Below are 11,554 nucleotides of genomic sequence, written 5' to 3' on the forward strand. Positions count from 1 at the left end.
TTTTCCAGCAGCAGCCATTTCACATACCAACTGAGTGTTTTTAATACACAAACATGCTTGAAGTAGATGACAAGTAAAGACATGGGTAAGGTAGTCACAGAACAGCTATATTATGGTCAAATTAACAGAGTACGAATGACACAGAAGACTGACAGGTTGATGCTGAGAAATTACTCTTCTCCTTCACATAGTTTTAATTAGCTTTGCAAAAGGGTTTCAAGCCATGTAAGACATACTCTGCTCTACCAGGGAGACATACGAGGCCAGTTGTACCTCAAAGCATCCACGGAAACGACACTAGCAATAAGTCCTGAGCTCAAGGAATGTGCAACACGTCCCCAGCCAGTCACCACACTGTTCCCCTGGGAACACAGTAAAGACTGAGAACAGCATCCTAGAAGTATCATTGCTTCTGACAGGTAAAAAGTATGGTCATATATACAGATTGAAGAAAAGAAAAAAAAAAAAACGAGTAAAAATAAATGCAAGTAAAGTTGAGCGGGAGAGGTTTGGGGTTGTTCAATTGTCTATGATCTAAAGAGGTAAAATCAGGTGCAAAGAGAAGGTTTCAACATCAACACCTGTACATCACACAACAAATCAAGACAACTTCTGAGTCAAGGCAAAAAAGCAAAGGGGGTGTCTAAGAGTAAGCAGGTGAGAATTTGTACATTTTCCTAAACTCTCTGTCCATACAGGTCGTCCTTCTTGGGTACTGAGACAGCAGCGTCTTGCAGCATAGTGTTCTTTACAGCATGTGAGCATGTGACAAATGCAAGTATTGCTGACTACTGCTTTGAGAGTGTTTTTTTAATTGAAGTGTAGCATAGTGTCCAATTCCATCGGTGAAGGTAAATACATCTGTCCTATATGGTTAGTTAGTTATTGTTTCTGTTTTTTTGGTTTGTTATTTTGATTCTTCTTCATTCTAATATCTAGCATGTACTTTACATCCTACTCTGCTTGAGTGACTGATGAGGTAACGTAATGACAGCCAACATGATCTCTACTGGACAATAAGGTGCTAAAGTTTATCTCTGTAAACGCCATTGATCTACATACTTAACTTTCAAGTGAATCGTGTGTGTGTGTGTGTGTGTGTTTATGTGTGTGTATTTAAGAGAGATTGAGAGAGACATAGAATGAGAGAAAAAGAAAGAGAGAGATTGTGTCTGTGTGTTGTTTTAAAGATCATGTAATAAAGGGCCAAGAAGTTAGGCGAGGTTGGGTGCAATATTCAGTGTTTGGATTCAGGCTGAGGCGTGTTATGAAAAAGCAGAGTTCTACAGCTCAGTCTCTTTATGCACAGCAACAGTCCGAACAAAAAAAAGAAAAGAGAAAGTGACCGTTTCCTCTCTCATTCTTTGCCTTTGAATCACGTCCACTTCTCACTCCTCCTTCCTCACAGCTCACTGATGCAGCAAGTTCTGTTCAAAAACCGAGTCAGCCCTCCTCCTAAACGCTGCCCTCTTTTGGGCAGCAGCGGTAGTAGCAGCAAGGAGAATCTTGTACTCTCCCACCTTTCTTCCAGCATCTGCGCACTTCTCTCGTTTTTAATTTTTTTCCTGTCTTTAGGATTGGGCTATGTCTTAATTATTTTTTTTTTTGTCAAGTACAAATTCTTCAGCCTAAATTCTGCGTGGTTTTGTTTCCATGTTGCTGTATGTGCGTGTTTTCTTCTTCAATGTGTTTGTGTGTATTTATGTGGCAGGGTGTGTGTGTCTCTCCTTCAGTGTGTGTGTGGCAGGGTCAGTGAATAATGTATGTCCGACAGGACAGCTCCACGTGTCACTGTCCTCCTCACCTCAGCGCCCCTGCCAGCACTAAAACAACACACTCTGCCTCCTGCTCTTCCCCTGGGCTGAGAGAGAGAGAGAGAGAGAGAGAGAGAGAGAGAGAGAGAGAGAGAGAGAGAGAGAGAGAGAGAGAGAGAGAGAGAGAAAAAAAAAGGATTGGTTTAGATTCATTTAGACACACCAACACACAAACAAAAATTTCACTCCATGCCAGCAACACAAAATATATACTATATGGCCAAAAGCAGCAAATGATCACATTTTAAGTTTTTAAAAATTACGTAAATGATTAACCGATTATTAAAATAGTTCAATGTATCTTCTGTCGATCGACTAAACATTGCACACACGTGATTGTTGAATTTGCATTAATTAATAAGCTGCAATGACAGCCTCCACTCTTCTGGGAAGGCTGTCCAGATTTTGGAACCTGGTTCCAGGGATTTGCTCCCATTTGTCACGAGAGCTTAGTGAGGACTTGCACTGGTGTTGGGCGATAAGGTCTGTCTCACAGCAGGCGATCCAATTCACCCAAACAGTGTTTGATGGGGTTGAGGTCATGGCCCATATTTGTCAAACTGCTAATAGTGAAATTTTGGACTTGGATTTTGGCGAATGATAAAAGTAAAAATTCTTTACTTTTACACAAACTTTAAAATAAAACCTATTCATCACATTTCTTTTAATTTAAAAAATACTCTATAGGTCTCTAAAGTTGGGTAAAAGTAGATCATAGCCTGACGACAGCAGTACAGAAAAGAGAGCACACACCTTCTAAGACGTGTTTCGAAATGATTGTACAACATTTATATAAATTACTTTTATTTATTGTTATTTTGTTTTTTGTCATGGATGCAAACAGCAGGATCAAAACAATTGGCAATTATTTTGTATGTTTCATGCATCTTCCCTGTCTGCACTTATCAATGTGATACTAATATCCCCTTATAACGTATTTAATCTATTTTCTACTTAGTTGGTTTTCTTTTTGTTCCCATTTCAGACAATTCTCTATTATTTCATCTAATTTCATATATTAACCTATTATGAATAGATTGTTGTTTATGTTACACATTAATTGCTACTGGGGTTAAATCAACATTACACAAATATTTATTTCTGCCTTTAGGGAATAACTGTCACTGAGACACTTCCTCTCTGAGCATTCTTGAGATCAATCATGTGATCATTTGCGAGCTAAAGGTTAAAAGTTACTCTAAGCTGAAAAGAGGGGTGAGTCACTTGATTAATGAGTTTTATTCTTTACTTTCAGCAAAGAAATGTTCTACTCCTATGTTAAGCATTAGGGCATAATTAAGTGTAATTTTTAGAGGTTTGATAAATAAGGGGCCCAGGGCTTTGTGCAGGCCAGTTACAGTAAGTCCTTTCCAAAACAGTGTTTATAGATCTGGGTTTGTGCACAAGACTTTTCATGTTGAAAACGGAAAGGGCTTTCCACAAATTTTTGCACGCTAATGTCTGATAGCACCAGACGAAAAGTACACAAAAGTATGTGGAGAGATACTTTTGGCCATTTAGTGTAGCGGTGGTTATCAGTGCCAAGACTTAAACAATTGGATCATATAGTTCTATAACCAGTAATACTGTGTGTAATCTCATGTTGCTGAAGCTGATTCATACTTACCAGTAACTGTAACACACTACAGTAAACAAACAATCTACTTTGTATATCCATGCTGATAGAAAAATGCATTTATAATACACAACCAACCAAACGCACACAACACCAAACCGTCACTTACAGACTCAACAAAAAGGCTACATCTCTCGCTGCAGAAACCTAAACAGGACTGCAAATGAAAAAAATCAAATGACTCGATCCATGTTCTTTGATCACATTATTTTTTTTTATGAATATGACATTGCCCCTTTCATCCCTGACATAAACACTGGGAGTGGCTCACTCTGAGAAAAAGAGGATTAGGTAAGTGAAAGCTGAGATGATGCGGGTAGGTGCAGGGCTTGAAATTTGAGGGAAGGCTGGCAGAAGCAAGAATGGGGAGAGAAATTAACAAAATAAAGAGACAAAGAAAAAAAAACAATAAAAAGACTAAAAGGAAGTGAGTTTAAACAAGTAACAACTAATGTGTTGTTTTGGTTCAGGGAATGCACAAGAGAAGTGAAATGTACCAGCATTTAGTCCAGTTCAGCAACCGCGAGAGCCATACATTAAGTGGGACAAAGTGCAAATGGACAGATGAAAAGAGACCAGGTGACAACTAAGGGGGATGGAGCAGAAGACAGACAGAATGAAAGAGACCGTATTTACCAGAACGGTATGGGCCACTCAGCCAGTGGAAGTGGAGGAGAGATTGTGACTCTGAGCCCTGGGATTGGCTGCTTCTCTCTGGAAGTACTGCGAGGGTGCAGAGCCTAGCTTATGAGCCATCGCTTTTAGGGTTTTGGGAGAAGGGGGGAAGGATGGGAATATTGAGGTGTTACGGAGGAGTTGGAGTAGGGCACACAAGGGATATAGAAAGGAATCAGGAGAAGATGAACATTGCGAAAGAGGAGAGCATGGGTACCAAGAAAGAGAAGGGACAGTTTATCAGAACATGACAGACAGGCAGCGGAAGCAGAAAGAGAAACATAGACTGAGACCGTGATAGAAACAGAAACACTGAAGTAAATCTAAGCAAATGTCAAAAGGGCACATCAGGTATGCAAAGGTAATGTATAAGGATTCAGACAAGGGTAAAACTCGAAGTAATGTAGCTAACTCAATGGTTGGGTGTGTTACTTATTTTGGTGAGCGTCTTACAATATCCTATTGTTGAATTTACATGTAAATGTTTAAATTGTAATGCACAACATTTCATGGACATGGACTTAAGTGTATTTCAGTAGCTGTTGTAAATATTGGGAGTAGGGGATCTGTATGTAGTGGAAGCATGAACCTGGCGATAGACTGGGAAACTGTGTGTGACATGTGTGACCGCAGTGACATGAGAGACGACATAAAGCAAACAGAGAGAAAAAGAAAGCAAAGAGGAAGAGGACAGGGAGAATTCCTCATTTTCTGCTTTTTCCCCTCTATTTTTCTATCTTGGAGGACTTACTTGACTCTGGGTGGACTGAGGATCTCTTCCCTGGATCTTTCTGGAGCTGAATGCCTTTTACAGAGAAGATGGATGCAGCTGAAAACAACAGAGATGGTTGGTGAGACAGTGTTTGTACAGTACAGTGTATGTTTAATGTGTCAGACTGTGTGTACTCACTGTCAGCCAGTGTTTGAACCTGCTCCCCAAAACATTTGAAATACGAGTGTCTGAGGGCATCCTCGGCTGATACCCGCCTCTTAGCCTCAAACTAGGGACACGTAGAGACAAAGAGGGGATATAAAGACAGGATTGTTAGTTTTTAATCCAATGCATTAGGTGAACATATATCAAAAGTATTCATCGTTATGAGCCTTGTTCGTTACCTGTAGAAGCATTGAGAGCAAGTCGTGACCATCGTTGTCTATCCTGTATCACATAAAGCAAGAGAAAAAGGGAGAGGGAGGAAGGGAAAGGGGCAGAGAGGGAGAATTGAGTGTAAGTGTAGTTAAATGCTGACCAAAGCCATATGGAGCAGTGTAGGGTTCCTGCCGTTTCAACAGAGGCAGCAATGCTTGACCACAGTTCCTACTGATCAATCCTTAACTTATTACATCTAACGTATCACAGTCACTTACAGCAAGGGTCTTAAACTTTTTTTTTTTTTTAAGCCAAGGACCCCTTAATTGAAAGAGAGATGGAGCAGGGAACCCCTACTACATATTGTATATAAAATGAGTTGCATAATAAACTGGGCCTACAATAACATGTGGGCGGCCAAAAGCCTTTATGCATACCTTTTTCGCATGGAATACTAAGCTATTAAAATAGCCTAATAATTGTTGGCATGGTTTTATAAATCATGTTTTAATGTTAAACATACATGTGGCACAGTGAATCCTTAGGATTATATGTATCTGTGGATTGCCTTAGTGACCACTTGGGTCAGTAAGCAGTTTGGATTTATATTTGCTAATAATATGTTGGATTCATGTTAAGACTTGTTGGATTCATGCTTAGATTCACATTAAAAAACTTTCCAAGATTAACAATAATTTCGAGGCCCCCCTGAATTTACTCTGAGGACCCCCTAGGGGTCCCGGACCCCCAGTTGAAGATCCCCGACTTAAAGGATAGGTTCACAATACTCAGGTGCCCATATGAACATTGCAACATGTTTTGCTAGCTGTAATCATTCCTGTGATGGGGTACAAAATCCACAGTCCTTGTTCTGTGTAAAAATACATTTTAAAGTTAATATGAGGCTTCAGCAGTCTGTGTTAGACAAAGTGTTTACCTTCCAAATCTTTTTAGTACAAAAGTCCCTCTCTATGTTACTACCCTTTCACCCTAGTCTGGATCGACGATAGTAGTTTAAAGAAATGCAAACAACCCAGAGCGTTTTTTCTCCTGTGATAGAATGTATCTGTGGAGGAGCCAGACTTTACTTCGCAGCGCTGTGGAGATAGGTCTGGCAGTGTGAGACTACTTCCACCCTAGCTCAGCAGGGAAAGATACAAAGGGGGGATTTCAAACTAAACCCACTTTAACTATGCAAAATATCCACTTGATTTGATTAACTTAGTCTGCCGAAGCCTCATATTAGCTTCAGATAAACTATGGAATGTATTTTTGCACAGAACGAGGGCTGTAGAGATTGTTCCCCCTTACTTCTATTGAAAGTGCATTAGGATAGGATCTTTCAATGGAGAGTATGAACAAGGGGAAAGACTACAGCAAGCGAAACTTGTTTCAATGTTCATATGGGTGTCTCACTATTGTTCTTAAGACAGACTTTAAAACACAAACATATACCCACAACTACACACCTGGGTGCGTGGTTGACAAGGGGCTCAGCGTGGTATCGGGGGAAATTGTACGTCTTAAACTCTTCACTGGTGGTGATACCAGGCCAAGTCTCTTCTGTCGGAGTACCTGTTGAAGATAAAGATAAAGAGGATCAGTCGACATATTATGTAGAGTGCAGACCCACCCACCCACACACACACACACACACACACACACACACACACACACACACAAAAGCATGAATGTTATACAAGCAATGTCGTCTCACCAAGGATGCGGAATATGAGGTGAAGCTCATCCTCCACAGTTGATCCAGGGAAGAGAGGTCTGCCAGTGATCATTTCATAAAAGATGCAGCCCACACCCCTGGACAAAGGGACAGGCACAGTGGAATAACAGAAGTTAACAATGACAACAACAAAAAAACTGTGTTATAAAGAAACTGTGTTATAGGACCCAATAGCACCCCCAAATCCCCAAATGTCCTCCCAACCCACAGTTCAAACTTTGCACCTTAACTATGAATAACATTTTGTTGAATTTCAAAACAACAGTGACTACGGCAAAAGAACACTTGTGGAGAAAACAGAGAATGGACAGAAGCTCTTAAGGTGAGGACAAATAGTAAGAAAGAAGCATAAAGAAAGAGACAGAAAAACAAACAGCGGTAGTTTTATGTTTTTCTATAAAACTGTGTATTCGCTATAGATGCGTGTTTACTTACCACATATCAATAGGTGTAGAGTACTCAGTAGTTCCGAGAAGCACATCTGGTGGCCGGTACCATAATGTCACGACTTCATTGGAGTAGGTCTTTGTAGGAACAGACTTTGCTCGTGCCAAACCTTAATACAAACACAGAAAATTACATTAATTTATTTAAATACTGCTTTATTTCATTTTTGCAGGTATTGCAGGTCACCCCAGAACTCATCATACCAGCATCAAACTTCAGAAGTAAGAACACTTTTTTTGTATTTTGACCCTAATAAGTACACAACACTAGAGTATACAACACTATGCCATACTTTGATTATTAAACGAGGGCAGTGTTGAGTGGTTAGTCACTTCAAGCTGGAGCAGTAGGGGCACTAGTGGGGCTTTCAGACTCTTGCTACTGTTTTATAAAGCATTGTTTTTTACAAAATAAATTACAAACTCTCTGTAAATTACCAGCTAACTGCATTAGGAAGAATGTAGAAATGAGGGCTCCATCTCCAACTTAAGTTCCAAGATAAATGGTTAGCATGTAAACATGATTTTATTATCTGTGTAAGCAGGTGAATTTAGACAAGTATGAAGCATGCGTTACAGTAATCGCTGTTTTGATTCTAGCTTTGAACATTTTGCAATTATAGCTATCATTGAAGGAAAATAAGATGACAAATCAAATGAATACAGGAAGTGTCAAAACAATATACAGTATAAGACTGATGTTGTGCTTCTAGTTGGATATGTGGTGATATACCAAAGTCTGCCAGTTTGAGCTCTCCTTTTTCATTGATGAGCAGGTTCTGGGGTTTGAGGTCTCTGTGGAGGACCTTTCTTTTGTGGCAGTACGCCAGACCTCTTAACAGCTGGAATAAGAATATCTGGAGAGGAGATGACATAAGTATGACTTATTTTTACATATTTGTCATTAAAATGTGCCATTATTTCAACACAGTGATCAAATAATTTGTTTTAGAATTATCATTGAGAAGCCAAGCTGCTTGCCATTTATTTGCTAATAAATCAAAACAAAATGGAAGCTATAACCAGAGATTATTCTAAATTGCAACTGTTGATCAACTACATCAATACAGGATTATCCTCAGTACTGCAAATATGTATTAATTTGCATTACCTTGACATTGTGAACACTCATGATGCTCCCACAGTCATCCATGTACTGCTTCAGATCTTTTTCCTGATGGGAAAGAAAGAAAGAAAGAAAGAAAGAAAGATGCAGTGCAGATATTTAGATTAGTTTAATATGCTCTCTAAAGACACGCACAATAAACACACACACATGCACAGTACAGACTCACCAGGTACTCAAACACGAGTGTCAGGCACTTGTCAGTGTGGATAATGTCATGGAGAGTGACAATATTTGCGTGCTTCAAGTCTTTCAGTAGAGACACTAAAAGAGGGAGAAATATCAGAGACTGTCAGTCAAACACAGACAGCATGTGAGACAGCTCATAGTACTCATACAGCTCAAGGAGCTACCAGGCAATACAGATTAGCAACTACTGTATGTCCCAATAACACTGTAAAAACCTTACAAGCTTCTTGACAATATGGTCCCGTGTTGGCCTGTAAGTTGTTTACTTCCAAATCACATGAGTTAAACAGCAGTTCAGTACCTTCCCGGATAGCTGTGCAGGGCGCACCCTCCTCATGCTCCAGTCGGATCTCCTTCAGAGCTACCAAGTTGTCTGTTAACTTGCTTCGCCCCTTAAACACTGTAGCATAGGTCCCCTGCAGATGGAAAGCATGTGAATGCAGTGTGAAATAGAGCAAACAAGTATTTGAGGAGTTTGCATCTGCTTAGTGTCCCTTTCACTGATTTTCTTTATTGATCTCACCTCCCCTAGTTTGTCCAGTTTGATGTAGGTCTCAAGTTTCCCAAAGCCGATTTCAGACTAGAGAAGACAGAAAGAGGCCAGTTGAGGAAGTTATGAACACTATCAATATGCATTATCACTAAGTCAGTTTGCATTCATTGTGATTACAGCCTGATAGTAGGTCAGCCTAGGCCAGCCACCATGTTTAAGCTAACTATCTCTAGAATCAAGTCTGGTAGGCCACGGCTGTTAGTTTACATTTCAGTCCCATTGCTGTTGATATTTGGCCTACAACTGCAGGGGTCTGAGTCACCAGGCCTTGTTATTCTGTGTGTGTGTGTGTGTGTGTGTGTGTGTGTGTGTGTGTGTGTGTGTGTGTGTGTGTGTGTGTGTGTGTGTGTGTGTGTGTGTGTGTGTGACTATGCTAAAACCTTAGCTTGGTTTCTCCAATAGTTACAGTATGCTCCTCAGATCTCTGCAGGGTAAATCGAGACAGTTAGCTAGACTATCTGTCAAATCTGAGTTTTCTGTTGCACAACTTAAACAACTTTTGAACGTCATGTTCCACCAAAACAAGTTCCTTTCCGAGGCTATTATGCAGTGGCACTGTGGCTCTGGCCGGTGTTTAGCGCTGCCCATGACGATTGTGATTGGTTTAAAGAAATGCCAATAAACCAAAGCACGTTTTTCTCCCATCCCGGAATGCTGTGTGAACTAGCCAGACCCTCCTCCAAAGCGCTGTGGAGGAAGGTCTGGCAAAGCGAGACTAATGTTGGCCTAATCTGAACAAAATGTAATTTGTCCCCAATGTGCCCTTTACTTTCGCCTCTTTAACGATACAAAGTGATGTAATTTTCTGTTGCACATGAATTATTTGGCCACAGGAAGTCAGTGTAACAAAGACAATCAAATATGGCTCTTCCTTTCAGGATAACTTAATGTGAATATTTACTTATAAACATTTCTATAGATATCCAGCAGGCATACTTTAAATCTCTGGGTGTATGGTAAATTCTGAATTAATCCTGAACTCAGTTGATAAAGGTCTAGCTGAATAATGTATATGGCCCCTGGGTTTCGAGGTCATGAATTATACATAGATGTAGCTATGTCAAGCTGTGATACCCACGTTAGTGTTCATCCCTTTCCCTGTCACTTCCCCTCACTTATTTGTCTATCTACGTCAGGGTCGTTCCAGCCATGTTTTATCTGTATTTATCTACCCATCTCTCTCAATCTTGCTCTGGCCCGTCCCATCATGATGCTAATATGAATGCCAGGCCAATGCTTGTCTACGCGCATGTATGTGCGTATGAGGGGGAGGGTCTCCAGTGACCAAGTTAGCTGATGAAGCATGTGATCTCTTTAAAGGCATGCCTAAAAGCCAACATCAAAACGAGCTCGCACACACAAGATGACACACTTACACACTGAAATAAGTGTGCGCGCATGGGTTTTAATTTGCATAATTAATTGACAGGCATTATCTCCTTTATGTTTTAGAATCAATATCTAGTTTTGTATCTGGTCATTTACAATGCTTGAAAAAAAAATAAAAAATAAATGAATTAATAATAATAATCTTATGAAAAAACATCTATACAAACTGCTAAGATGTGTGTGCATGTACATATAGTATGTACAGGGGCAGGCACTGTACATATATGACGTATATTTGTGATGAGACATGCAGCCTATGCTCAAATGTAAACACACTCAGCCCTGCACACACACATACACACACACAGTTCCCATCTCTGTGTTTGTGACAAGAGCTGTCAAGAGCGCTTGCTGAGCTGTGCTGTTCTTTTGGCAGGGGAGTCGGTCTCAAAAGCAAAACACACACACACACACACACACACACACACACACACACACACACACACACACACACACACACACACACACACACACACACACACACACACACACACACACACACACACAGGCATTCAAAAACATACAGAACACACACGTTATATTCACCTCCCCCCACATCAACCCCACTCCAGACAATAAATCTGTGGCCTCTCTCCTTTTTGAAGAGTCTTTACCTGCAGTCCACTCTGCTTACTGCATGCAACTGCACTCTGTCTATGTACCTTACAATCCTCCCTCCGTGTGTGTGTGTGTGTGTGTGTGTGTGTGTGTGTGTGTGTGTGTGTGTGTGTGTGTGTGTGTGTGTGTGTGTGTGTGTGTGTGTGTGTGTGTGTGTGTGTGTGTGTGTGTGTGTGTGTGTGTGCGCGTAGTGCATGTGCCTGCGTATGCTTTCGATGGCAACGGGTTCATTTCATTCCCAACGCTCCAGTGAGCTTACTCAGCAGAACTAGGTCAGACC

General features: G+C 40.5%; 1 protein-coding gene across 17 annotated transcripts in view; it reads right to left on the reverse strand.

The window, feature by feature from the left end:
- Positions 1-818: 818 nt before the first annotated feature.
- LOC116062101 (cyclin-dependent kinase 17-like) overlaps positions 819-11,554 on the reverse strand; it is a 44,093-nt gene continuing 33,357 nt past the window's right edge. For 14 of the 17 annotated variants that reach the window (XM_036008572.1, XM_036008569.1, XM_036008571.1 and 11 more), the window contains 13 exons: positions 9,238-9,294; positions 9,016-9,130; positions 8,695-8,789; positions 8,511-8,573; positions 8,133-8,256; positions 7,389-7,509; positions 6,933-7,030; positions 6,685-6,790; positions 5,242-5,284; positions 5,036-5,126; positions 4,877-4,954; positions 4,087-4,208; positions 819-1,861 (listed from right to left, as the gene is read on the reverse strand). In XM_036008572.1, coding sequence (XP_035864465.1) covers positions 4,105-4,208; positions 4,877-4,954; positions 5,036-5,126; positions 5,242-5,284; positions 6,685-6,790; positions 6,933-7,030; positions 7,389-7,509; positions 8,133-8,256; positions 8,511-8,573; positions 8,695-8,789; positions 9,016-9,130; positions 9,238-9,294 — 1,095 coding nt within the window. In that variant the 3' untranslated portion in view covers positions 819-1,861; positions 4,087-4,104. Of the gene's footprint in view, positions 1,862-3,559; positions 3,608-4,086; positions 4,209-4,876; positions 4,955-5,035; positions 5,127-5,241; positions 5,285-6,684; positions 6,791-6,932; positions 7,031-7,388; positions 7,510-8,132; positions 8,257-8,510; positions 8,574-8,694; positions 8,790-9,015; positions 9,131-9,237; positions 9,295-11,554 lie in introns of all 17 variants that reach the window. The other 3 variants (XM_031316638.2, XM_031316644.2, XM_036008570.1) reach the window with 2 other exon arrangements.

Source organism: Sander lucioperca, chromosome 12, assembly GCF_008315115.2.
Source record: "Sander lucioperca isolate FBNREF2018 chromosome 12, SLUC_FBN_1.2, whole genome shotgun sequence".
Taxonomy (NCBI): domain Eukaryota; kingdom Metazoa; phylum Chordata; class Actinopteri; order Perciformes; family Percidae; genus Sander; species Sander lucioperca.